A 25787-nucleotide genomic window follows, 5' to 3' on the forward strand; every position below is an offset into this window, starting at 1 on the left:
CAACACACATAAAGACAAATGGTCAGTAAATGAACTTCTGACCATGTGTGTTCAAGAGGAAGAGAGGTTAAAACATGAGAAGCCAGAAGGTGTTCACATGGCTATTCATGCTAAGGGAAAGACCAAGAGAGGCAAGCATGCCCAAAACTTCAAAAGAGAGAACAAGTTGCCAATCAAGAAAATTGGCAAGAAGGATACTTGTTACTTTTGCAAGAAAGAAGGGCATATGAAGAAAGATTGCCAAAAATATATAAAGTGGCTCGAAAGAAAAGGTAATCTTATATCTCTAGTGTGTCATGAATCTTTTTTTGTTGAGGCTCCTAATAATACATGGTGGATTGATTCGGGTTCTACAATCCATATTGTCAACTCAATGCAGGGTTTTCTCACAATAAGCAAGCCAGCAAGCAATGAACAACGTGTTTATTCAGGAAACAAACTATTTTCACAAGTAGAAGCTGTTGGGACCTTTAGAATAATTTTGAAATCTGGATATGTTTTAGACCTTGAAAATGTATTTTTTATTCCAGAATTTTCTAGAAATTTAATTTCAGTTTCCAAATTGGATGCTGTGGGTTTTGGATTTTGGTTTATCAATTCAACTTTTAGTATTCTTAAAGGTGAACAATTGATTGGTGGTGGAATAAAAATTGATGGTTTATTCAAAATTGATCTAGATCCCAACTTTGAAAACAATTATTTATCATTGCATACTGATGTTGGCATAAAGAGGAGTCTAATGGATCAAAACTCCGCTTTGTTATGGCACAGGAGATTAGGACATATCTCCATTGAGAGAATCAAAAGGTTAGTGAATGATGGAGTTTTAAAAACTCTTGATTTTACAAACCTTGGTACTACTTGTGTGGATTGCATAAAGGGAAAACAAACCACTAAGACCACTAAAGGTGCCAAAAGGAGTTATGAGATTCTTGAGATCATACACACTGATATCTGTGGACCTTTTCCTACTCCCTGCCTAAATGGTCAAAGATATTTCATATCTTTCATTGATGACCATACAAGGTTTATGTATCTCTATCTTCTAAATGATAAGGCTGAAGCATTAAATGCTTTCCAGACCTATAAGGTAGAAGTAGAGAAACAAAAGGAAAAGAAAATCAAGATCGTAAGATCTGATAGAGGCGGAGAGTACTATGGTAGGTACACAGAAAAGGGACAAATGATAGGTCCATTTGCGAAATTCCTTGAAGAGGAAGGTATTGTGGCTCAATACACGATGCCTGGCACACCACAACAAAATGGTGTAGCAGAAAGAAGGAATCGTACACTTATGGACATGGTTAGGAGCATGCTGAGTAATTCCCATCTCCCTTTATTTTTATGGAGTGAAGCCTTAAAAACTGCTGTGTATGTTTTAAACAGGGTTCCATCCAAGGCTGTCCCCAAGACACCTTTTGAATTATGGAATGGGTGGAAACCAAGTTTAAATCATTTACACATATGGGGTTGTCCTGCTGAAGTAAGGATTTACAATCCAAGTCTAAAGAAATTAGACCCAAGGACAACCAGCGGATTTTTTATGGGCTATGCAGTTAACTCCAAGGGATTTAGGTTTTACTGTCCTTCGCATAGTCCTAGAATTGTTGAGTCTATAAATGCAAAATTTATAGAGGATACTGAACCTTGTGGGAGTGCTCATCCTCAAATGGTTGAATTAGAGGAAGCACGAGAGTTGACTGAAACTCCTTCACATGAAGGACGTTTGATTGTGCTTAGGGAAAATCAAAATGATTTCCTTGAACCACAATCAATTTCAGAACAGCCAACTCTTGAGGAACAGGTTCTGAATGAGCCTACTCAACCTCCTCCAAATGGGGAGGAAGTAGGATTAAGAAGATCCTCTAGAATATGTAGACCAGCAATCCCTAGTGATTATGTTGTATACCTTCAAGAGTCTGATTTTGACATTGGGCCTAAAAATGATCCAAAATCATTTTCACAAGCCATGAGTGGAGATAACTCCACATTTTGGTTCAATGCCATGAAGGAAGAGATGGAATCCATGGCTAAAAATCAAGTCTGGGATCTCGTTGACTTACCAGAGGGAGCTGTAGCCGTAGGCTGCAAATGGGTTTACAAAACCAAAACAGATGCTTCTGGTAAAGTTGAACGGTATAAAGCTAGACTTGTGGCCAAGGGATTTACTCAGAATGAAGGCATTGATTATCATGAAACCTTCTCTCCAGTATCAAAGAAGGATTCATTTAGAATAATCATGGCATTAGTAGCTCACTTTGATCTAGAGCTACATCAAATGGATGTGAAAACAACATTTTTAAATGGGGATCTTGAAGAAAAGGTATACATGAAACAACCTGAAGGATTTGATGATAACAGTCAGAAGGCTTGCAAATTAAAGAAATCTATTTATGGGCTAAAACAAGCCTCCCGCCAATGGTATATCAAATTTCACAAAGTTATTACCTCATATGGTTTTGTTGAGAACTTTGTTGATCAGTGCATATACCTTAAGGTCAATGGGAGTAAAGTTATTTTCTTAGTCCTATATGTAGATGATATTTTGCTTGCAAGTAATGATTTAGGTTTGTTACAAGAAAGCAAACAGTTCCTCTCTCAAAACTTTGAAATGAAAGATTTGGGTGAAGCCTCATATGTCATTGGCATAGAGATTCACAGAGACAGAAATCAAAGAATATTGAGATTGTCTCAGAAGGCTTACATTGAAAAGGTTTTAGAGAGATTCAGAATGAAGAACTGTTCAACTTCTATAGCACCTATCATTAAAGGGGATAAATTCAGTAATAATCAGTGTCCCCAAAATGCATTGGAACAAGAACAGATGAAAAGTATCCCATATGCATCTGCAGTTGGCAGCCTATTATATGCACAAGTCTGTACTAGACCTGACATTGCAATGGCAGTTGGAATGCTGGGTCGATATCAAAGCAACCCAGGATTGGAACATTGGAAAGCTGCAAAGAAAGTGATGCGGTATTTGCAAGGAACCAAGGACTACAGTCTGACATACAGACACACTGACCATTTGGAGTTGGTTGGATATTCAGATTCAGATTTTGCTGGATGTGTGGATAGCAGGAAGTCTACTTCAGGATATATCTTTCTTCTTGCTGGAGGGGCTATATCTTGGAGAAGCAGCAAGCAGACTATAATTGCTACATCTACAATGGAAGCAGAATTTATTGCATGCTATGAAGCCACTACATAGGCATTATGGTTAAGAAATTTTGTTAGTGGTCTCAAGGTTGTCGATTCTATAGCGAGACCAATCAAGATCTTCTGCGATAATCGTGCTGCCATTTTCTTCTCTAAGAATAATAAAAGTGGAAGCAGAAGTAAGCATATCGACATCAAGTACCTTCGTGTGAGAGAGAACATTAAAAGGAATGAAGTATTCATTGAGCATATTAGTACTGAACTGATGATTGCGGATCCCATGACTAAAGGTTTACCGGTAAAACAGTTTAGAGGTCATGTGGAGCATATGGGGCTCATTGATTCATTTTGTACTTAGTTCTTTCTATTCAGTCTATAGATATCATGTTATTTTAATAAAGTTTTGTGCACATTTATTATCTTATCCATGAGGATAAAAAAAAAATAAAAAAATAATTAAGTTTGGACCCGAATGACTTATAGGAAGTTCGTTCATTAAGTACATTATCCATAAAGTACTCATTTAGGGAGGTATTAGACATCGTGATACATGGAAGGGACGGCTTATTACATAAAAGCTTTACCGCCATGATTCGTGTGTAGTATTCCTTGAATGAGTGGGAGGATTCCATGAATGGTTGGAATAGATAAAGTATTGACCAAATCATAGAACTGAACACCATAAGGAATTTATGTGTCATAAGGGCCAAGTGGGAGAATGTAAGAAATTCCATTTAAGTATGTCCCTTATGTCACATATATTATTGTAATTATAAAATTACGGTGTTCAATATTCTATTCCAATTTGAAGCTTATTATGTAAATCAAATATTATGAATTAAATGACTGATTTGATTCTTGTGGAACAAGTATTTGGTTTCAATCAAATATTCTGAATTAAATCACTGATTTAATTCTTGTGGAACAAGTATTTGATTTAATTAATGATTTAATGTTTGTGGAATCAATTAGCTGTATTGATTGATTTTTTATTCCTTGATGGGAGGAATAATTAAGGTAACAGCTCTAATTGAGGGTTCCCTGACCTACCTATAAATAAGGCCTGTGTATTCCATCAATTGGCACTCATTGGTAGGCATAGGTCAGAAGAATCTCTCAATAAAATTGTTTAGTTTTAGTTTGATTGCTGTGGAGTCGTTCTTCAAGCTGCTTGAGCAAAGCAATGGCTGGAGGTACATATACATATATATATTAAATTTCCGCTGCTAATTATATTGTTAATTAGCATTTATATATATTCAATATTTTTACACAATATACATACAAGACAAAACTAAAATCCCCACAATCCCACACACTGACACAAAGAAAGCTAGAGAGAGAAAGAATGCAATGCAAGACATAAAGTCATACAGAAAAGTACCTGTTATGGCGTCTAAGGAGACATCTTGATGGTGGTGCTCTTCCTGATGAGGTGGGGTCCACTCGGAGAAAGTGGTGGGACCAAAAGTGGCACAAGAGGAGGAGGAAGAAGATGAAGAAGAGGAAGGAGAGACGGCGAGAATCGGCAATGGGGTTGTGAGTTTCAGCGTGCATGAACTGTTTGTCAGTGGCTTTAATTTTTGGTGAATTTACTTGGGGACAAGGGGGAATTAGCTTTCCTGTATGTGTCAATTAGGTCCAACCGGGTACATTATTAGGGTCATTTTAATTTGGTTTTAATAAAAAATGTAATGGCATTTTCGTCTATAGGGATGAGAAGATATTTTCATGTGTTGGATTAGGATTTAGAATAGTATGAGTATCATTTCATTGATTTGAATTGAGGGCAAAAATAGAAAAAAAAAAAAATTAAAAATGACACATGCAAGTCACATGACCGTTGACCATTAGATTTAACTCCTTTCACTGACCGAATGGAGAAAAGTGTCATAAGTTAGTAGTTTGATGGGATCAAGTGTCATAGTTAGTAATTCATAAAAAAAGTGTCAAGACCCTATAATTAATAAAAACCAAAAAGAGTAGTGATCTGTTCAAATACGCCGATGTTAAAATATTATTTAAAAATAAATAATATTTTAACACTGACGTATTTACACTTCTAAGTACGTCTCTTCCAAAAATTACTACTCACACAAAAGATAATTACCCTTTTAATTATGAAACAACTTTGTCCGATGATGATGCATCTCCAACCATAACCTAATAATGCTTCACGTGCCAGCGGGGCCCAGTGCACTTGAAGAGCTGAAAATTCGACATGTCACACTGATGAATATCTCTATCCATTCAAAGAAGATCCCACTCCCACGGTCACAAACAGAACATACCTGTGAAAATACCAAGCAATTTCCTCCTTTAAATGTCACCTTCAGGTTGATTAACAGCAATAATTCCTCTGGATTATGTTCACATTCCTGAGTAGATAATTTACAATAATGCACTCTGATTTCTTTTTTTTTTTTTTTTTTTTTTTTTTAAATTTTATTTCATGTTCCGTCTTTTTTCTTTTCTTTAAATAATTAATTTATGAGTATTATTTTGGTGCAAGATTCACGTAGTTATAGGTTTCTGAAGAGGTCAACGCGTCCCTCTGTACCTCATCTTTTCTTAGAAAAACACGTATTTCTGGACCTGAATTCCGAGCTGAATCTGAAATCAGAATCTGATCCCTCCACTTGATTTCCCAAGAATTCGCTTTCCAGGTAATTTTGACTGTTCTTTCGCTTGAACCGGATCGACAAAGGCTTAGCCTCTGTCAATTCCAATGTGAATTTCATGTCATCGCTTCAAAGAATCACACTGGCAATACTGTTTTAGATTGTCAATTGTATGATATGAACCTTATTTGTTTGGTTGCTAAGAAAATGAAAGCTACGCGAGGAATTCTCGAATTTTTATTCAATTTTGCAAAATATTCGTCTAAAAGATGCAAATAGTCTCAGCTCCTCTTTTTCTTATGTGGCAGATTTGGAGAGACAGGAATATTCTCACTTTTGAGAAGTCTTATTTTGAGATGAAATTTGTTATGAAGTTCTTTTATTGATAGTGTTTTTGTATTTCTTTTGTTGATTTTAGGACCACGTATGCACAAGTATATTCTCTTATTACCAAAATTTCATATTACTTATCGGAAAAAAATTACCAAAGGACCATCAAATGGTCTTTTGGGTTTCAATTGTATGAACTATTACTAATACACGTTCGTAGTTCACGAATTTGTTGTCTTCGTTTGTTCCTTTATTCATTTTTTGCCCTTTTTGTAGTCAAGATGAGCCTACTTTGTTATTTCATACTAAAATTTTGATAACACTGTCAAAGTTTTTTTTTTTTTTTTGGTCCGCTCATCTCCTGTGGATCCTGGAATTGAAGTATTTGAGTCAGTGTTGCATGTTTCTAATGAAATAAAGATTTTGTTCTTGGCTGTGAAATATGTTGGTGGTGTGGATGGTTTTTCTCATGTTCTTTTTTATAGAGAGAGTGTGTTTTGATTATTTGTTGGTCCCTAAGCTTGATAACCTACAATGATGTGATACTGCAGATAGAAGAAATAATGGCAGATTCTAATTCCGAGTCTGATTTCTTGAAGGATTTCAAAATCCCCACTTACATACTTGTACCTGAATCGAAGGTTGTGAATGTTCATCCTGTGCCCCCATGTCCAGTGGTAGTGTTCGTCAATTCCAAGAGTGGCGGTCAGCTGGGCGGGGATCTTCTTGTCACATTTCGCAGCCTTCTAAATGAAAATCAGGTGCCTTTAGTCTCATGTGAAGTGTGGTAGCTTTCTTATAATTAATCATTTATTGTGTCCTGAGGGCTGACTTTAAAGTGATTTCATTTTCAGGTTTTTGATCTGGAGAAAGAGTCCCCTGATAAGGTCCTGCGCAGAATCTATGTAAATCTAGAAAAGCTCAATGGAGATGAGTTTGCTGTTAAGATTAAGGAGAGGCTGAGATTAATTGTGAGTTGAGTAATGGTTGATACTTTTTGGTGTATGGTTCCTATATGTAAGATTTTTAATTTTGCATTTTATTATTGGCCTTGTATGCTGTTGCCATTTGATGTTCCTGACTTGTAGTTGCCCTTTTAGGTTGCAGGTGGTGACGGAACAGCTGGATGGCTTCTTGGAGTTGTTTGTGATTTAAAATTATCCCATCCACCACCAATAGCTACAGTTCCCTTGGGAACAGGAAATAATCTTCCATTTGCATTTGGATGGGTAAGAAATAACCTGTCTCAGTAGGGTTTATAACTTCAGAGTATCTCTAAAATGTTATAATGACTGGATGAGCCATCTTGGTTTTCCAAGCTCAAATGCTGTAGTTTTAAACTATCTGTTTGCGTTTGCATGCAAACATTTCTAATATGAATGTCTTGTATACTTTCTATGTTACTGTTATGGTTTAGCACAGTCATTAGTCAAGCATCTTAAATATATCATGTCAGCTTGTATGTTGCAGTAGCCAGTAGCATCTGAAACTTTTTCTTAACTTTGCTAATGCTATCTCTGAGCTGGAAGATATGTCATCATCCACTTCTGAAGCTTGCTTATTATCCTTTAAAGCCTCACGTTTCTCACAATGTCTGTATTTTAGTGTGTATTCCATGAAGTTTCTCCAATTTGATGTTTAAGCAATAAGAGCGTTGACAATTTGAATTGGGCATGTCAAATGTGTAATGTCTCGTTTGCTTTTACAGGGAAAGAAGAATCCAGGGACAAATCGTCATTCTGTGAAATCATTTTTGAGTCAAGTAATGAAAGCCAAGGAAATGAAAATAGACAAGTTATGCAGCTAGCATGGTTTCTCTTTTTTAAGCATTTAAAATAGACACATTATGTTGCTGCTTGGATGACTTAGATCTAATTATGTTATATTATTTCCTTGGTGATTTATTATTCATAAATTTTAGTTCTGCTCTCTGGAAGATGCTCTATCAAAGTATCAATTCCTAGATGTCCTTGAATCTAGTGCCTTAATCTTGAACTGCCATTTTGTAGAGGGAAAATGCTTTATGAAAGTATCAATTCCTAGATATCTTCGAATCTAGTGCCTGAATCTTAAACCGCCATTTTGCGGCTGTGCTCCTTAGTTCCTGCATTGTGTGTCTGTCCAATTTAGTTGCTGAATCTCAGATTACGATTAAATATTCATTATCATATTTCTTTCTTTGCGTTTGGGGGGGAGGGGGTGGTTTTGGTGTCTTCTGTGTACGGGTAATGTTGCTGTTAGCTTACATCTGGACAATGGACAGGGTAGCCTAGTTCACATTTCATAACATTTGCATTCATTCATTTTCTCTTACCTTTTTCCACCCAATATATAGTTATTGATTTTGTTTGTTGTGATCCAGCTGGCATATTTGCATGAGGATGAGGGCTCCAAAAGAAGGTTCCTGTGATCCCATTGCACCTCTTGAGCTACCACATTCTTTGCATGCATTTCATCGTGTCTCTGAGGGAGACGAAATGAATGTGGTAATAGTCTAGTCACTATGTTGCACCTAAAAGAACTTAAAACATATCTCTAACCCTGTGCTGCTACCAAATCTAGAAACTATATCTTGCACGCAAGCATATGAAATAAAAAATAACCATCTTTCCCTTCACCCTATATTAAATTTTTTGTGTCTTAATAATTTGCCTTATTAAAATCCTTAATGGTAATGTTACTTATCAAAAAAAAAAATCCTTAATGGTAATGTTTGAATATATGCACTTCTATTTTGTGAATGTCTCCGGTTGTCTACCAGGTTCACCCAACTTATTATGTACAACAACTATACAGCCAAATACAAGATTCTTTTTCTAAGCATGTGCAGATCTATGGCAATCATGCAAAAAAGTAGGCTGAATGTCATTCATGTGGGATGCTTATGACATTAAAGTTAATATTAAAAAATAAATAAAAATTAGGGTGGCAACATTGGAGTGGATGTAAGTCTCTTTTACAGTTTGCAATGCTTGTTTTGTGATATGTTGAGTTCATATGATAGATTCTTTGATTTGGCTCGAAAAATGCCTAGGCCTTATTTTACAACTATTATTTATCTGTCTCAGCCAACTTATCAAAAAAAACAAAATTATCTGTCTCAGCCAAGATTTGAGCAAGAAATAAATTTCATGGGTTAGCAGAATTTTAATATGATTTACAGCACCATCTAGTCATGCTATCTTTAAATGACCTTCCCTATTGGTTACAGGTGGCAACTTTCTTATGAGAACAATATGGAATGATTCAAAATACAATAATTCTTCTTATGGTATTTCGTGGTTTTACCTGCCTCTTTATTATGTAGAATGACTTATACTTTCACTAGTATTTTATATTTTTAATGAAATCTCTCTCAAACCCAATTGATCATTATTGAACTAACCACGTTGAGCACCTCAATCTCAATTTCTGTATTAACTGTGAATAAATATTCCCAACTTGAATTTTGAGTAGTGGCATGCAGAAGAAACAATAAACCGTAAAAAATAACATTCTGTTTTGTTGCTTGACTTTCATTTTGGAAAGTTGTCTCCTTTTCGTATATACTGCATTCTTGTGCTCTTTAAATTCTAACGTGCAAATTTCTGTCGTCTCCTCAGGAAGGTTGCCACACATTTCGTGGGGGATTTTGGAACTACTTTAGCATGGGTAAGGGTACTCCCTTGGAGTCCTGGACAAAAACTGTAACATAGTTAGGCTGTAAAATTTTTATTTTTCCTAATTATGAATGCATTTAAAGTGTATTACAATGTCTAATATTCTTCGCATTTCAAAATTTCCTTTCCTTTTATCCTTTTTTCCTCAGATTTCTTAACACTTATCTTCTTTTCTGTGTAAGAGTTAAACCAATACATATGATGTTGTAGAGGAGATAAGTTTTAACATTCAAAAGGAGCCTAGTTATTCATATGACATCTTTATAAAATAACAGCCAATAATAGAAACATTAAATTCCTTTGTGAGCGTTAGTTTGGAATTTCAGTTAATTGCCTCTTGTTCATCATTATATTTTATAACAAAAGAGATTAGGAACTTAGAATTATAAGTTTCTTTCTTTCTTTACTCCCCACTTAATTTTTATGATTAAAATCTTTTAACTATCTTGTAGACTTTTCATCAGTATATCAAGTTTTAGAATAACTTGTGATCTGTTGTCTGCAGGAATGGACGCTCAAGTTTCATACGCATTTCATTCTGAGCGAAAGTTGCATCCTGAAAAATTTAAGAACCAGTTAATTAATCAGGTATTGCTCTTCTTTCTGTCCTTTTAATGCTGATTCTTGAACATCTACAATATTTATACTCAAAATGGACATGTAGAACTTTTTTGTGTTAAATCTCTTTTTTTTTTATTTTTTCTTGCAGTGTTTGGTAATTTACTACATTATGATTTTCAGAAAAAAAAAAAATTAAATGAAGAAATCTAATACTTTTATTAAAGATTTTTTTTTTTTTTTTTGAGGGTAGGATGTCAACTGTTGATGTCAGTTGCTCTTCCATATGGATTTACTGAGACGTTTTTGAAGTTTGAGAATACACATATTTGTAATTAGATGGCTTGATGGACGATATTAATAAGCAAAATATTCAGATGACACTTGTGGCATGGATGTGCCTGGAATGTACATTTTAGTATGGATAATTGCATTGAACGCCTGCAAGACAATAAGAATTTATAGAATGCAGTGATATGTCTACCTTTTCCATGATCAAATATCTGCTTGCCACTTTTGGTCAATTGATTATAATCATACATAAAAGATATGGACTTTGTATCACTGTCCACATTTGTATATGTTGACGGTGTGCCTTGAATCTTATGTGTGGGCCCTACTGCTATTCCTTTTTGCTTTTGGGTTTTGGAGACAAATCCAAGATAGACTTGTATTAGGAAGGGCTACTAACCGACTTTACCCTTTATATATAAGGTTGTGTTTTCAACCTTGTAGAGTGGGTGCTTAGTGTGAGCCGCAGAGTTGAGAATTAGTTCTTATTGCTTGCCATGCATGAAAGAAAAAGGAGGATCCTATTTTCTTTTTGGGATTGAAGCGCCACACGACAATCAACACAGAGTCGCACAAAATCAAGCTGTTAACTTTGAGAAAAGGTGGGCTGCTGTGTGTGATAGAAGAGGGCGCTGACTGTTTTCTTTTTGGCTTTGGTGGAGCCTAAACAAGAGAGAAAAAGAAATGGTGCTACTATAGAAGAGAAAAAAAAAAATAGAAGAGACCAGCTACCATCTTGTCCAAGCAAAGGAAGAAGAGGTTGTATTCCTGTCTTTTGTTTTCTCATTTGAGAAAAATCTCTATTGTGTGATAGTGAGATTTGGATGTATTAGGGCTTTGGGGTCTGAGTGATTTTCTTTCTACTATATTTTTGTACTCCATTTTTAATAGTGAATTTATTCGTGATTGCCTTCGCCAGTGGACATACCTCACATTGAGGGAAAACTTAAATCTTGGTGTTATTTTGTGTGATTGTTCTTGCCTTATTTAACCATAATTGTGATCGTATTTTTGTACAAGAGTAAAGTCAAGTAATTTCAAAGGAATTTTCCTTATAATTTCCTTGTCTAAGTTTATGCAGTGTTTATGTAGCTTGACTGGTACTTCTCTGATGACTTGCATTAATTTCTTTATTAAGATGTTAACAGTTGATAATGCATTTAAGTTCTTTGCTAAATCTAGAAGACTGATGATGGATGTGTGGTTTCTATCTCCAAATTTGCTTGACCTACACTTTGAGAAACTTGGATGGGATTGTATTGCATAACAATGCTGTTTAAATAGTTCTTATGCCTTTCGTCCTTTGAGGGCTTCCCTGGTTGTCCCATTGACATTTAAATTGGTTTGTTATGTTTTGTATATACTTTTTTGAGCAAATTTGTTACTACGAATAATGCAACTTATAAATTGAGAATTTTTATTTTGATGGACTCAGAAGATGATATACATGTTTGCCTTGGATACTATAGACAAAATTAATAGAGCCATTAAAATTTCATGAAACAACCAAACAGGCCCTAAGATTGGAGTTTTGTTATGTACAAAGATGAATTCTTTAGCCTTCTTACAATATTTCCATACAGTGTTATTTTGTTTGATTTGTTGTAAATAAATTATTTGGAATTTGACATAACCTTGTCTGATGTAAATCCTGCAAAATGTGCTTCTTTTTTTTTTTATTGGTTTGTTAAGGAACTTGTTATCATTTAGTTATTAACGGGTTCCTGCATGTTTTCACATTAAAGTTATATTTCTTAAACATAAGTGCTACTTATTCCCTCCTTTTATTATTATTACTCAATTTTCAAAATCAGAGTACTTATGCAAAGCTTGGATGTACGCAAGGATGGTTTATGGCTCCACTTTTTCATCCTTCCGGGTGAGTACAAAGATATGGCTCATTAAACAAGGAAATATAATGCTTATGAGGTCTCTGAGGTATCACTTTTTATCAAATCACTCCATAAGGTTTAAGTTTTATCAATTTACTCCCCACAGTTCCAATTATTATCACATAGATCCTTCCACTAGGGCTCTGTTAATTTTTTAACGTCCATGCTGCCTAATAGCCAATTAAAAGCCAATATGTCTCACAATATCACAGTCAGCATGACTACTCTGTTTGAACAACTCTGGTTTGCCACACCATGCCATGTCATCAAAATTTAAATTAAAAAAAAAAAAAAAAGGACAACAAATCACCCCAAAAATGCTGTGTTTTGATTGACTCCTTAGGGTATTCAATCTGTTCGAGTTTTAGTCCTTAGAATCATTCCCCTGTTCTTCAATGGTGTCTTCTTCCCTCATCCATTTTTTGCACCGCTGCCGGTCATTTCAAAATAGATGATGCGACATATCTGGTTGTCTGTCATTGTCCTATTGTCCATATTCTTGGTTGGATCCTAAGTAGGTTTGCTAGCTATTTTTAACAGTTTTAGTAAATTTTAAGTGTTTTCTTTTAATACAGGAACATAGCACAACTTGCAAAAGTAAAGATCATGAAGAAACATGGTCCGTGGCAAGAACTCAACATACCTCACAGGTAAAGTATCAGTTCGTCAAATTCAGTTTAGTTTGCTTATTCTAGTTGCTGCTTACAGCTTATAGACCATTTGGGCAGTATATTGTTTGTAGAAAAAGGTCATGCGTCGAGCTTTCTTCCATACGTTCTTTATTTATATGAGATATGGATGCAATCTTAGCTACTGTGATCAATGGGAAATTACATGAATTTCATGTCTATCTACTTTTACTTTTTGGAAAAATATTTTCCGTAGATGTTGGAAGTTGTTTTGCAGGTAAAAAAAATCCCATCTACTCTGTATTACAATTTAGAAAAGAACATATAATATTTTCCGTGGATGTTGTTGGACTTTCCATCCTGTGCTGTTTGCACTCACAATGATGTGGAAGAAGTGTCTTATTAGTCATTCCCATATATTAATGCCTGACGAGCATCTATTTATCTACGGTGCCCCAATGCTTTAGTTTGTCGGATCTCACGATTAATAAAATTTCTTTTATTTTTCTTTGTTTTTTTCATGTAAAAGGGTTAATCTATAGTCCACCATCCTTTTACCAGTTACGCTCCTGTAAATACTCTCTCAATTTCTTGGTTGGTGGAATATAGAAAGAATGATCTTGTTTTTCTGTCACTACTGCTCTGATCATTACAAGATTCATCGAGTAATAATATAAGGAGGACTAGAGTCCTCTTAGAGCCCTCCCAAATATAATGTGGCTTTTAAAATCATCTTTGAGTTTGAGATCGTCATTATTGAATTTCGATCTATTGATCATTTTAAAAGCCACATCATATTCGGAAAAACTCTAGGATAACTCTAGTCCTCTTTATATCATTACTCAGATTCATTTGCTATCATAATGGGATAGATCTATTTCATAATTGTTGGTAATCAAACAAGGTTTTTTTTAATTTTTTTTTTAATATGTTTTCTCTGCTGCTCTATGTAAGTTTCAATCTAATGACTTCCAAAATTACACCTCATTATGCTTCTATTAATCCTTCTTTTTTTTTTTTTTTTTTTCTTTTTATGTAAATACAGCATCAGGTCTATTATATGTTTGAACTTGCCTAGCTTTTCTGGTGGACTAAATCCTTGGGGGACACCAAGCACACTCATGCGCCGTGATGTTGCTCCCAATACTTATTCTTTTCCTTTTTCTTCCCCCCACCCCAATATCCATGTGTCGATCTTGATTAATTTCATGCTAGTTGTTTCTGCTTACATAGATCTAATAAAAATATCCTAATGGAATATGAATTACAGAGGGACTTGACTCCGCCATATGTAGATGATGGCCTTCTTGAGATTGTTGGATTTAGAGATGGTTGGCACGGGCTTGTTTTGCTTGCCCCAAAGGGACATGGGACTCGTCTTGCACAGGTTAGAAATAAACTTTGATTAGCCTCAATATTTCGTAGTTTCCTAGAGAAGTCAAGAGTCACAAATCCCACAAAAGAATCATGCACAAGAAATGACACGACTTCGGATGAATTCACAAGCCTTATAAGCTATACATCTGTATACTTGGCGGTATATGGGATTGGACCTCATGGCTAAGAGAATCACTAACTTGATGGTCAGTTAAAATTCCAAAAACATCAGAAGTTTCCATATACATCATGGTAATGAGGAGAATGACCATTGACTTGTTAGTCTTTTTTTATTTTTTTATTATATATATTTAACCTTAGTTAAACACAACTTACGTCTCTACATGGGATTGAACTCATGAGCTCACGCCCCACAAAAATAAGAAATACCTGTGTGGAGGAGAAGTGGCCATTTTTATTTTGGTCCTTGGGAGAATGGCTCTCTTAAGAGAGATGACTCTGTTGTTGTGGGTTAAACCTAAAACCTTCCTTTTATTAAAGGGAAAGAGGTATCACTTAGTTATAAGGTTTGGGTGTATAGATGAATGACTTCCACAAGGTACCATCTGAATTATATTGTTTTGGATAACTCAATAAAAGGATAACTTAATCCCACTGAATGGTACCTTTGTTTTTCTTATTTTTGTCTTTCTTTGGGCATCAGGCGCACCGAATTCGCTTTGAGTTTCACAAAGCTGCATATGATCATACATACATGAGAATTGATGGGGAACCTTGGAAACAACCACTCCCAGTTGACGATGACACAGTTGTGGTAGAAATCTCTCACCTTGGCCAAGTGAACATGCTTGCCACCCATGAGTCTAGGTCTAAAAGTGTCCGTGATCCCTCAACACATAGCCATAACAATGATGAGGAAGAAGATAGCAATGAAGAAGACTCTGCACAAGAGGGGGAAGAGTTTAGGAAGTTTGGTGCTGCAGATACATTTAGGATCCCTGATGAGGTTGATATTTCCCATCTCAGTTAAATTATTCAACCGTTCATCCATCGGCTTCTATCAAGAGCATGCCCTTTCCCTAATCAGTAATTTGTCTTAGTCCTGGATTTCCAATATAATTTTTCAGTTCCAGCTCGTCTACATAATGGCTTGGTCACAATTTGGGTCAATTGAAGCATAACAGCCATCATGCTAGTAATGTCTTCTAAATCCTTAGTAGTAATTTGTTGAGAGCCGGGGGATTTTTTATTTGAGAGCATCATAGAATTGTGAAAGTAATTTTTAAGTGCTGATTCTACTTAGTTATTCTATCTTTGCAATAAAGTGATAAAGCATTGCAATCACTCTTGATGTAGTTGTAGCCATGGACTGGCTACAAACATGTGGATTTGGATTCCTAATAAAACCAAGTGTGGATTGGCGTTTATTCTTTCTTTTTTAAGTTAGCAAGGATCATGGGTGGATTTCATTCAGGATGAGAGAGCCTGCCTGTAAGATCCACATTGATCAATTATGTAGTTTCTTTTGTTCATCTGTGTTTATTCTCGTACTAGGTGCAGTCTTGTCTGATTCTCTCTCTCTCTCTCTCTCTCTCTCTCGAGAATACCTTAACCAAGCTTTTTTTTTTCCCCAATGAATGAATACAAAGGAGATGGAACCTTTACCTCTAGAATTTTGTTCTTAGTAATTTATAATTATGAAACCAGGCAACCTTTTAGATATCTACAAAGCTCATTTGCAACTTTGTGCGAAAGGTAGCCCGAGCCGAGGGTTTCTATTCATACTTTTCTTCATTTGTAATTTTCTGTTTTAGGTGTCGGGTAATGCTACATACTACGAGTGCTATAAGGAGGACTAGAAAGTCCTCATGTGCAATTTTCAAATGTGATATAGTTTTTAAAATTACAAATAAATCAAAATTCAATAATAATCATCTCAAATTCAATAATGATTTTAGAAGTCACATTATATTTGAGAGGATTCAATGACAATTCTAATCCTCTTTTATCACTCCTATATCTCAATAGGTTAATGTGGCCAAGAGGATGGAGTGAAATAAGAATGTAGGATGTAGCATTACTCTTGGGGTTATTTTGTAGACTCTTAAATGCGGGAAGAGGATAGAAAGAGAAGTGAATTACGGAGAGGGAATGGATATAGAAAAGTTAAAAAGTTGTAATGCTGGGTTCTCATGTTTTAAAAGTTTTCAATATCACTCCTATCAAAATCAAATGGTTAATAGGTGAAATGTTCATTGTAGTTCTTTAAAACTTATAAAAATACAAAATTACCTTAATTAGTTTTTTAAAAAAATGGAAATGCTCATTAGCATAATAGCATTAGTGATTTTTTTTTTAAAAAAAAAAATGAGTATTTTGGTGTAGTTGTCAGGATTAAACAGAAAAATCATAACACATGGATAACATTGCAAAATTTTTAAACACGAGAATTCGACATTGCGTCTTTTTAAATTGTAAGGGTATAATTGTAAAAGGGACAATTTTGGTACTATTGCTTTTTATTTCCGGATGTACTTGGCAATGGAATGGTACTGTAGCAGATTTGATTAATATGAGAAAAAAAAAGTAAGAATGTTTTGTATAAAAAAGTGAAAAAATTAGTTTTGTAGTGATTTTTTTATTTGAATAGTAATAAAAAGTGATTGATGTGATGTAAAAAATATGAATGTTAGAGTTAATTTTGAGAAAATGTTTTTTTATTTTTGAGTCCGGTCTGGTGTGCCCTTTGCCTAACACAGCCTCCATGTCTTTTAACAGAAATTGAAAATGTGCTTTTAACCGCGTAAATACAATTATATATATATATATATATATATATATATATAATAGACCGACCTCTTTTGGATTTGGATTCGGTGGGTCATCTCCCTCTCATTCTCCTTGACTTGGACGGAAAGTTAACTCGGGTGAGCCTATAAATGGACCAAACCTAAACCCAAAAGAAACCCATCATTATCTTTTTTCCTTCCTCCAACCCAACCAAAGCCAACGCTAACTCTCTCCGAAGCACAACAATGGCGGTGTGCGGGATCAAGAGAAATTTCGAAGACTTATCTCCCTCTCCTCTCGTTTGCAAGAGGGTTCGCTATTCATGTTCTACTTCGCCGATTAACACCCAAATCCCCCACAACAATTCAAGCACCGCCATCAAAAACCCAGGATCTGCCGAGGAAAATCCAGCAGAAATTGATCTATCGGCCCCGAAGAACGGCGTAGAATGGACGCATTCTCTGATCAATAAACTCATGGCCGCAAAGAGCGTGGAGGACGCCATGGTTTGTACAACCGGAGTGCTGGGGGATTTTGAAAGAAGCATTGGTGCGCGGATTGAAGCCCATCTCAACCAGGAATTTATGTCGTTGAAGGAGCAAGCTGAACGGCTAACAGAGGAAAACACGATGCTCAAACGCGCTGTGGTGATCCAACATGAACGCCGGAAAGAGTGCGAGAACAAGGACGGAGAGTTGCAGCATGTGAAGGATGTGGTGGTGCCGCAGCTGAGGGAGAAGTTGAGAACAATGGAGGTCAACAATTATGCATTGTCAATGCATTTGAAGCAGGCTCTACAGAACAGTCCCTTTCCTGGGGACTTCCATTCTTATGCCTTCTGATGAAGTTTATGTATACATTTTTTGTGGATTGTAAGAAAGTAAGACATGTTATTACTAAATTCATGTCTACCTTTTATTTTCACCTTCTCTTCTTCCCTGTTCCTCACTAGTAATGTTGAGAAAGCTTGGCAAAGGGTAGGCTGACGAAACGAACCCAACAAGGTTAGGGCAGGGTTAAGAAGTCTGGCGTGTTTAATCAAATGGATCAAATTAGATTTGATCGGCATAATAAAAAAGTTAATTTTTGACATAACTCATGAACGAACTTAATACAAAATTAGAGGATTAAGGGGTTTAACTCGTTTAATTAAATGAGTCGAATTAGAATTGACCTATATAATTTTATATATATATGCCTCAAAACAATATGAACTCGACACGCAAGCTTGAATCGCCAAACCCTAGAAAAATAAAATGGGTTAGAAAGTGAGGAACCGCCTTAGTGTTTGTATTGACTTGCAGCCCAAAGTAGCAGAATAAGTAGTAAAAAACGGTGTCAAAACCGACTTAATGTTCCCACCGCATAAAAAGATTAAAGAAGCAAATTACAGCCTAAATGACTTGAGAAAACCGTCGTTTAGTGTTCTAATTTATAGGTGAAAGCCCAACAAAGAACCTGAACCATATTGTAGAACTTTGCCGAAAGAGTCATAGACCCCTGTTATTTTATTTTTGTATTTTTAGTGGATTCATGTCTTTGAGTTGACATTCCTAAACTCATTTTCTTATACCTTTTAGTGCTTCCAAATTCTATTAGTCTATTGCAATCACTTGATCAGTTTTATTAGTGGTGATCATGCGGTTGCAGTTAGCAATTAGTGGCTAAAACTGCTAACCGCAATTGCTTAAGCGGTTAGTAAAATGCTAACTACTAGGTTGTTAACCGTCCGGTTAGTGGTTAACTGCATCCGGCTAACCGCTTTTTTTGGGCTCACTTTAAATGTTTTTTCCCACTTTTTTTTTTTTTTTTTTTGGCCTTTTGCCTTTTGCCTTTTGCCTTTGCCTTTTGGTCTGATTTTCAGTTTTTGGCTTATTTTGCCCTTTATGGCCTTTTATGTGCCTTTTTAGCATCAAAATATGCACTGTTTAACAAGCATATAGGTCGTGATATACTACATTGGGCTTGCTCCAAAATGAGCCAATATAAAAAAAAATGTAAAGGGTACTTAAAAAAACCCAAATGCTATTAGCATCAACCAAAAAAAAAAAAAAACATAGTTATATGAAAATCATCAAGATGATCAAATTCCTAACCCAAAGTAATACAAATATAAAAATCAAGGAAAACTCAGTTGTTAAAAAGCCTAAGAGTAGATATCCTAAACAAGGAACACAAACATAAACATATTCAATTCTACTTCCATCATCATTTGGTCTTATATATATATATTAAAAAAGCAGTTTGCGGTTTTTACTAACCGCTTTTAAAAGCGGTTAAGAGTTAATGCGGTTAGTGGTTACAAAGTGATTAATAAAAACCGCATCAACACCCCTAAGTTTTATACATTCTTCTTTAAATTCCAACAAAATACTTCAATCTACAAACCTATAACAGTCAGGTGAATAAGTTTCTTTTAAAATTATGGCTCAAGTTCCAATAATCAATCCAACACATGAATTCGATGCATCAATATATTTTTATCTCATAATTATCTCACAATGTGTGGCAACCTCATCTAATCTTTGAATCTTTAAAAAATACAGATTAGTAGTTAGTTAAAACTGTCACGCCAACAATATAAGATAATTGTAAGATAAAAATGTGGTATAAATCCTATATATTGCACATTTGTCCCACAACGTTGACATGGGAGGTTGTAGTAGGCCTTGCATATATATATTTAAAAAAAAAAGGGTTAATCCAATGGGCAATGTTAGAATATATGGAAAATAAAATAAAATATATCTTCCATATATATATATATATGGAAAATAGCCACTACTTGCCATCGTCTCCAATAACCACTGCCATCCACCGCTAACCTCAATTGATCCAGCTCGTTCCTGGCTACTGTCGTCAAGAAAACAAAAAAAATCATTGTTTATGTTTCCAAACTCAAGCTATCAGAATCTTCTACTTTGATTTTGAAGGGATGTTAGTATATATGGGAAATGTATTATATTTTTCATGTTAGGTTGATATTGGAATATTCTCTATTTTTTTGTTGATTGCAATCAAATCTTGGAATTGTAATACTTATATTTAGTCACTGCTTTATAAATAGAAACTTTTGTATTGTAAATTATGAAGCTAATGAGAGCACAATGTAGCCAAACCACCCGCGATTCTTTCTCTCTTTTCATTCTCTTGTTTTCGCTATAATTCTCACATTTTATATTTCCTTACAAATTTCTACAGCTACTACACCCTAACTACAAAGTTAAAATAATGTAAGATAAAATTAAAATAAAAGTGTGGTACATGGCATTATTTTTTAATACAGAGCAATGCTACTGTTTGAATGTGGATTCATCATTTTACCAATCCAAACTAGGCAAAGGTACCTAAGATTTCCAATCCTACTTCTCTAAGTCCCCCCATCGTCCCAATGAATGTGAGATCAATTCATCACAGTACATGAACTTCATGATGACAGAGTGATAAGATTTTCAGCAGGCATATGACACGATGCTTGTGATTACAAGACTTCAGACAAAACACCCAACACAATTTGTTGCGCTTTTTATTTTTATTAATCTTAAAAAAATTGTCCAAATTGATTAGTTGGACAAAAAAACAAAGTGAATGCATGAACCCTACACTTGGAATACAATCTGGTGACAGAGTATCACTATAAATTCGTGCTCTTTTTTTGAAACTTAAAAGCTTAAAGATGGATGAACTTTCGGGCAACTTAGTTGAGAATCCCATTGATGCAGAGCCATTGACCAACAAAGATTTTGTCGCAATTGAGATTAGGATTGATGGCAGTGAAGAAGTCGGCAGTGAGACTCAACTTTTGGATAATTGTAGAGCAAGTATCGCCATCTTGTTCTCCATACACAGAATTTCATTCTGGAGCTGTTTCCTCCTTTTCAAACCCAACTGCACCACATATACATAATAATATTATATATAAAAACTTAAACAAAACAAAACAAAACAACTGAAGTAACAAGAGATTGATTAATGTATTAATGTCAGAGGATGTATGATTATAGAGCTCACTCCCGAGTACTATTCTACACTCTGTGATGGAGATCATGAGAAGAAGAGAGAGCAGTAGAATGATGTTGAGAAAAGTTGCTGTTTTGTTGTTACACTTTGCCATTATCTCTCGCTAGCTCTTTTTCTTTGGGTAGTGAGTTGAGAGGAAACAGAGGGAGAGTTGTGTGGGTGTGTAATTTATAGGTGAAAGCCCAAATGTGTGGTACAACATTGTCAATAGCTTTGGTATAAGAAAAAAGGCCGGCTTCTTCTACTTGTATTTGTGGTATATAAAAATTGCCGAATGCTGTTAGATTTTGAGAGTATTTTTGTATTAGTTTAAGCTCATTGTTAACATGGCGGTTTGCACAACTTAAAGGAAAGTTGTGCTGAGCAGGCCCTACTTGAGACTTGGTTCCCTTGCATAGGATTCTTATCACTTTTGCCTTGAATATGCGGCTTATTATTCTCACCAAGAAAGTGAAATGCTACCCACACTTTATGTACTCTCAAGCTCTCAAGTGCAAATTCTCTAATCTAATATTGAAAATCACTATTGAATTCAAAATTTAATAGTAATTTTTAGTGTCAGCGTCAGATCAAAGAGTTTACACTTGTGAGTAAGAGTGGGAGTGTGTGTAATATTTTTCTACTCTAATTATAACCTCACATGATAAGAGAAGGTTGTTAAGTCGTATGGTTGTAACTTGCATTTTAGTTAAGCCCTAAAAAGTTAGTTGTTAATTTAAAAAACTTCTAGAGAGAAGCCCTAAAAGGATACGTATTTAGATAAGCACTAGTATGCCAACCTTAGTTTGGTGTCAATTTACCAATATTCGGGTTTGATCTTAGGCTTGACTTTGGGTGGCTTAAAGCAAAGGCGGTCTTAAATCCTCCTTTTTAGCTGATTTGGACTGGGCCTAGCACACGGGCTGAAACAACGTCGTTTTGGACCATACAGGCTATCTCTAACATCCACAGAACAATATCGTTTGAGACTTGCTTTGAAACAGCATCATTTTGCCCATAAAAATTACGCGGGCTTGGAGCGTGAAATGACATCGTCTAACCGAAAGTGGAGACAATATTGTTTCCCTCAATAGGAAATTTTTTTTTAAAGGGAATGACATTGTCCAACAAGTCTATCAATTTTCTCCTGCATCACTTATTATTCATCATTTTAAAATCAAAATAATTACTTAAGAGATATCATTTGTTTCCAAAATCCTTAGTTTTGTATTTGTTCTCCAATGCCTCCCAATCTCTCTTGCAAATTTCTTTGGTGCATTAACATATCGAACAAAAGACCAGTGAGGGTGTTGAGGATATTCCAACAGTATGTGTAGTAGTCTTCCTCCCATGTGAACTTCACATCAATTTGTTCATCAGTTGCTTCTTCAACAAGCACGACCAAACAAAGTGTGCTAAGCACATAACAAACCTTCAATGTTGTTAGTAGAAATTCCACTTTTTCCTTCGAGAGTTTGTAGTTGTTGCCATCAAAACGATCCACTTTGGAGAGGGTCTTGTGGCATCACATCATAGAAGTAATAGCAAAATTCATAATTGGAAGTGCCATTGAAAGAATGCAAACTATTTATCTAAGAATTGATGAAAAAATAATGATGTGGGAATGAAGGAATTAATAAACATAGAATATAAACATAATGAGAATTAATTTGTTAAAAGTCTGGATAGAAAGGTGATTGTTACTCCATCTCTTAATTCTTAATTAGATAGATATTGCCTCTCACTTGTATCAGAAGTTTTGCAAAATAGAATCAAAGCAATTTTATCTTTCGAATACAATACTAACATAATGTAGTGTGCAAATTGCAAAACTCTGAACACTTCCGGAACAAGAAAATTTTGTAACAACCGTGATAAAGAAGAGGGAGAAAATAATAATAAAATATGTCTATAATAAAATGCTGGAAAAAAGATATTAATTTTATATAATCATGGAAGCAATTTATAATAGTTGAAATAGCAATTACATACGGTTTTAAAATGCGAGTGTTGCAACAACGGGTGTAACTGATAAAACATGGTAATAGGAGAAATTGAAGCAGTGGTTGAAACTGATCAAACATGATAATAGGATAAACAATTATTTATTTAAAATAAATAACTATTAAAACATGATAATAGGAAAACCGTTATTGATGTGAATTGAAGCATCATGCTACAATATTGCTCATTCTTTTTCCTATAAATACCACAAACCTATCTTATGTTTTTCCAAACCCAACATTAATCTTTTCCCTAAAAAACTACTATATATATCGTGTTCTTATTAATTTGCTTAGTGCTTGAACTAAGAGATCCCCGATGATGGCGGTAAGTCCACGAAGATTGAAGGCAGTGTAGTGTTGATGAAGAAGATCAATGTTTCGGCTTTATGCCGAAACGTTTCTTTGCAGCTCATTAACATTGCTGCTAAGGCTGACCCAGCTGCTGGTTAGTATAGTTCTTTCCTAGCTCCCTTCCATTTTAAATCATGATCAAGATTTAAACCTGGTGCATCCATCTAATATATAGCGAGTGTATATAATATTACATTATTTAAATTTTGACTATGAAATGGATATTATCCATGTTATTTGAAATGGAGAGCTATGGCTTCATCATCATTAATGATGCTATAAACTGGCACTGCAGTTGTCCGGATGAATTGATTTAATTTCGTGGTCACGATTTGAAATTTGTGCATCTAACAGTGTACACGATTTTACATTATTTAAATTTTTTAAAAGAAGTGTCAACATTGACTTCATATATACGGTTAAATATATCAACTTTAAAATCCTGATCATAAATTGAATACTATCATTTCTTTTGAAATAGAGCGGATCCTATTCCTAAACGATGTCACTCGTAAATCTTCCTTTTTAGTTGATTTGAACTGGGCCTAGCACATGGGCTGAAACAACGTCGTTTTGGACCATACAGGCTGTCTATAACATCCTGTTAAGGTATTGGTCATATGGGAGAATTTATTGAGGGCTTGGAATGGAGTAAAAGCATTGGCCACTGCATCCTTTTATTAGAAGTACTATACACATTTTTACTCCCACACTTCTAATTTCACATTTTTTGACGTGACATTGATATCACCATTAAATCTTGTATGGATCATTATTGGATTTTAAATCAAATAATTATATTTACTGCCATGTTAGGGAGTGTGGACTTAATTACAAGTGTGGGAGTGAAAGTGTGTAACATTTTTCTCTCTTTATAGATGCAGTGGAACCCTTTCCCAACAAGGTGGGAGTTTTATTTTGAACTTTTGAATAGGAAGATTGGAAGAATACAATCTGGTTACACTCATATGAAATTACAAGTAACAAAAAAAAAAAAAAACATAAAATTCATGCTCCTTATTTGAAACTTGACTCTATTAGTTCATCCCCCAATTCAATTATATAAAATGGGGTTTGAGTCCACACGTAAGGGGGACTGTTAAAGTAATAATTAAGTGATTAAATTTATTTCTTCTTATCAACTTAAACTTTTAGAATAACTGGCGATTTAACACAATTATTGAATTTGTTGTGTTTTTGTTGCAAATCTGGCGGTCTGGAAACTGTGGATAAGCACAACCGCGTGCCTGCCCCTTGATTGCCGACTCGATCTACATTCAAGGTTACCTTTGAGTGGAACGAGCAGATGGGAATTCCGGGAGCATTCTTAATAAAAAACAATCATCATACTAAATTCTACCTCAAAACTCTCGCACTCGAAGATGTTCCTGCAGGCCAAGGTCGGATCCACTTTGTTTGCTACTCATGGGTTTACCCTGCAGACAAATACAAAAACGCGCGACCGTGTTTTCTTCACCAACAAGGTAATTATATATATATATATATATATATATATATATATATAATAGGGTATTTACTTAATTATCAGTTAATTATTTACTTATCAGTTCAAAAACAAAAGGCTATTGGGATTAATATTCAAAATAGGACATATTTATCAGTTCATAGTCACACTATGAACTGATTTTCTTAGAGCCACATAAATCAAACACTATTACTTATCAAAATGCTCCATCTATAGAAGATTCACACATAAAACCAGAACCACATAAATTAAACAAATAGTACAAAAAAGGAATTTTTCATTGCAACATGTAGGCCTTTTCCTACGTAAACATGTATTTAGCCATAGTCAACTGTATGTCGCTATTTCAAGAGAGTTACAAGTAGATACACATTATGGTGATCAATACCATACAAAAAATATTGTACATAAGGAAATCTTTAACAACTTACTTAGAGGTAACATTTATCATTAATATGAATTATTTTTAATAATATATTATAATATTTACATATATATATTTAAATCTTACTAATTTAATTTTTTTGCAGGTGTTATTGATGAATCATTAAAACATGAATTACACATCTCTAAATCGAATAACACCCAAGATCCATGAAATAAATCAATCCATACCTCTATGGACTTGAACTTGCTGACTACGGGACAATAATTAGTCAGTGCAATGACACAACTTAT

At 34.8% G+C, this 25787-nt stretch overlaps 2 protein-coding genes across 2 annotated transcripts; both read left to right on the forward strand.

Annotated features, from left to right (window-relative positions):
- The first annotated feature begins 5432 nt into the window (after positions 1-5432).
- LOC132180526 (diacylglycerol kinase 5) lies at positions 5433-15904 on the forward strand. The gene is made up of 14 exons (XM_059593393.1): positions 5433-5495; positions 5672-5825; positions 6662-6871; positions 6965-7081; positions 7211-7339; positions 7819-7904; positions 8473-8596; positions 9713-9761; positions 10275-10357; positions 12433-12497; positions 13086-13160; positions 14185-14272; positions 14410-14526; positions 15181-15904. The coding sequence occupies exons 3-14, from the start codon at positions 6674-6676 to the stop codon at positions 15505-15507; spliced, it is 1458 nt and encodes a 485-aa protein (XP_059449376.1). The 5' UTR covers positions 5433-5495; positions 5672-5825; positions 6662-6673; the 3' UTR covers positions 15508-15904.
- Positions 15905-17512: 1608 nt separating this feature from the next.
- LOC132181712 (uncharacterized) lies at positions 17513-18109 on the forward strand. Its single transcript, XM_059594948.1, has one exon. The coding sequence runs from the start codon at positions 17513-17515 to the stop codon at positions 18107-18109; it is 597 nt and encodes a 198-aa protein (XP_059450931.1).
- Positions 18110-25787: the final 7678 nt, after the last annotated feature.

Source organism: Corylus avellana, chromosome ca5 (genome assembly GCF_901000735.1).
Source record: "Corylus avellana chromosome ca5, CavTom2PMs-1.0".
Taxonomy (NCBI): Eukaryota; Viridiplantae; Streptophyta; class Magnoliopsida; order Fagales; family Betulaceae; genus Corylus; species Corylus avellana.

Excerpts from the sequence above, each read along its gene's own strand:
- LOC132181712 (XM_059594948.1), top strand. The coding sequence starts at position 17,513 with ATGGCGGTGTGCGGGATCAAGAGAAATTTCGAAGACTTATCTCCCTCT.
- LOC132180526 (XM_059593393.1), top strand. The coding sequence starts at position 6,674 with ATGGCAGATTCTAATTCCGAGTCTGATTTCTTGAAGGATTTCAAAATC. Across the intron at positions 14,273-14,409 it reads GCACACTCATGCGCCGTGAT|AGGGACTTGACTCCGCCATA; the intron begins GTTGCTCCCAAT and ends TATGAATTACAG. Across the intron at positions 14,527-15,180 it reads ATGGGACTCGTCTTGCACAG|GCGCACCGAATTCGCTTTGA; the intron begins GTTAGAAATAAA and ends TTTGGGCATCAG.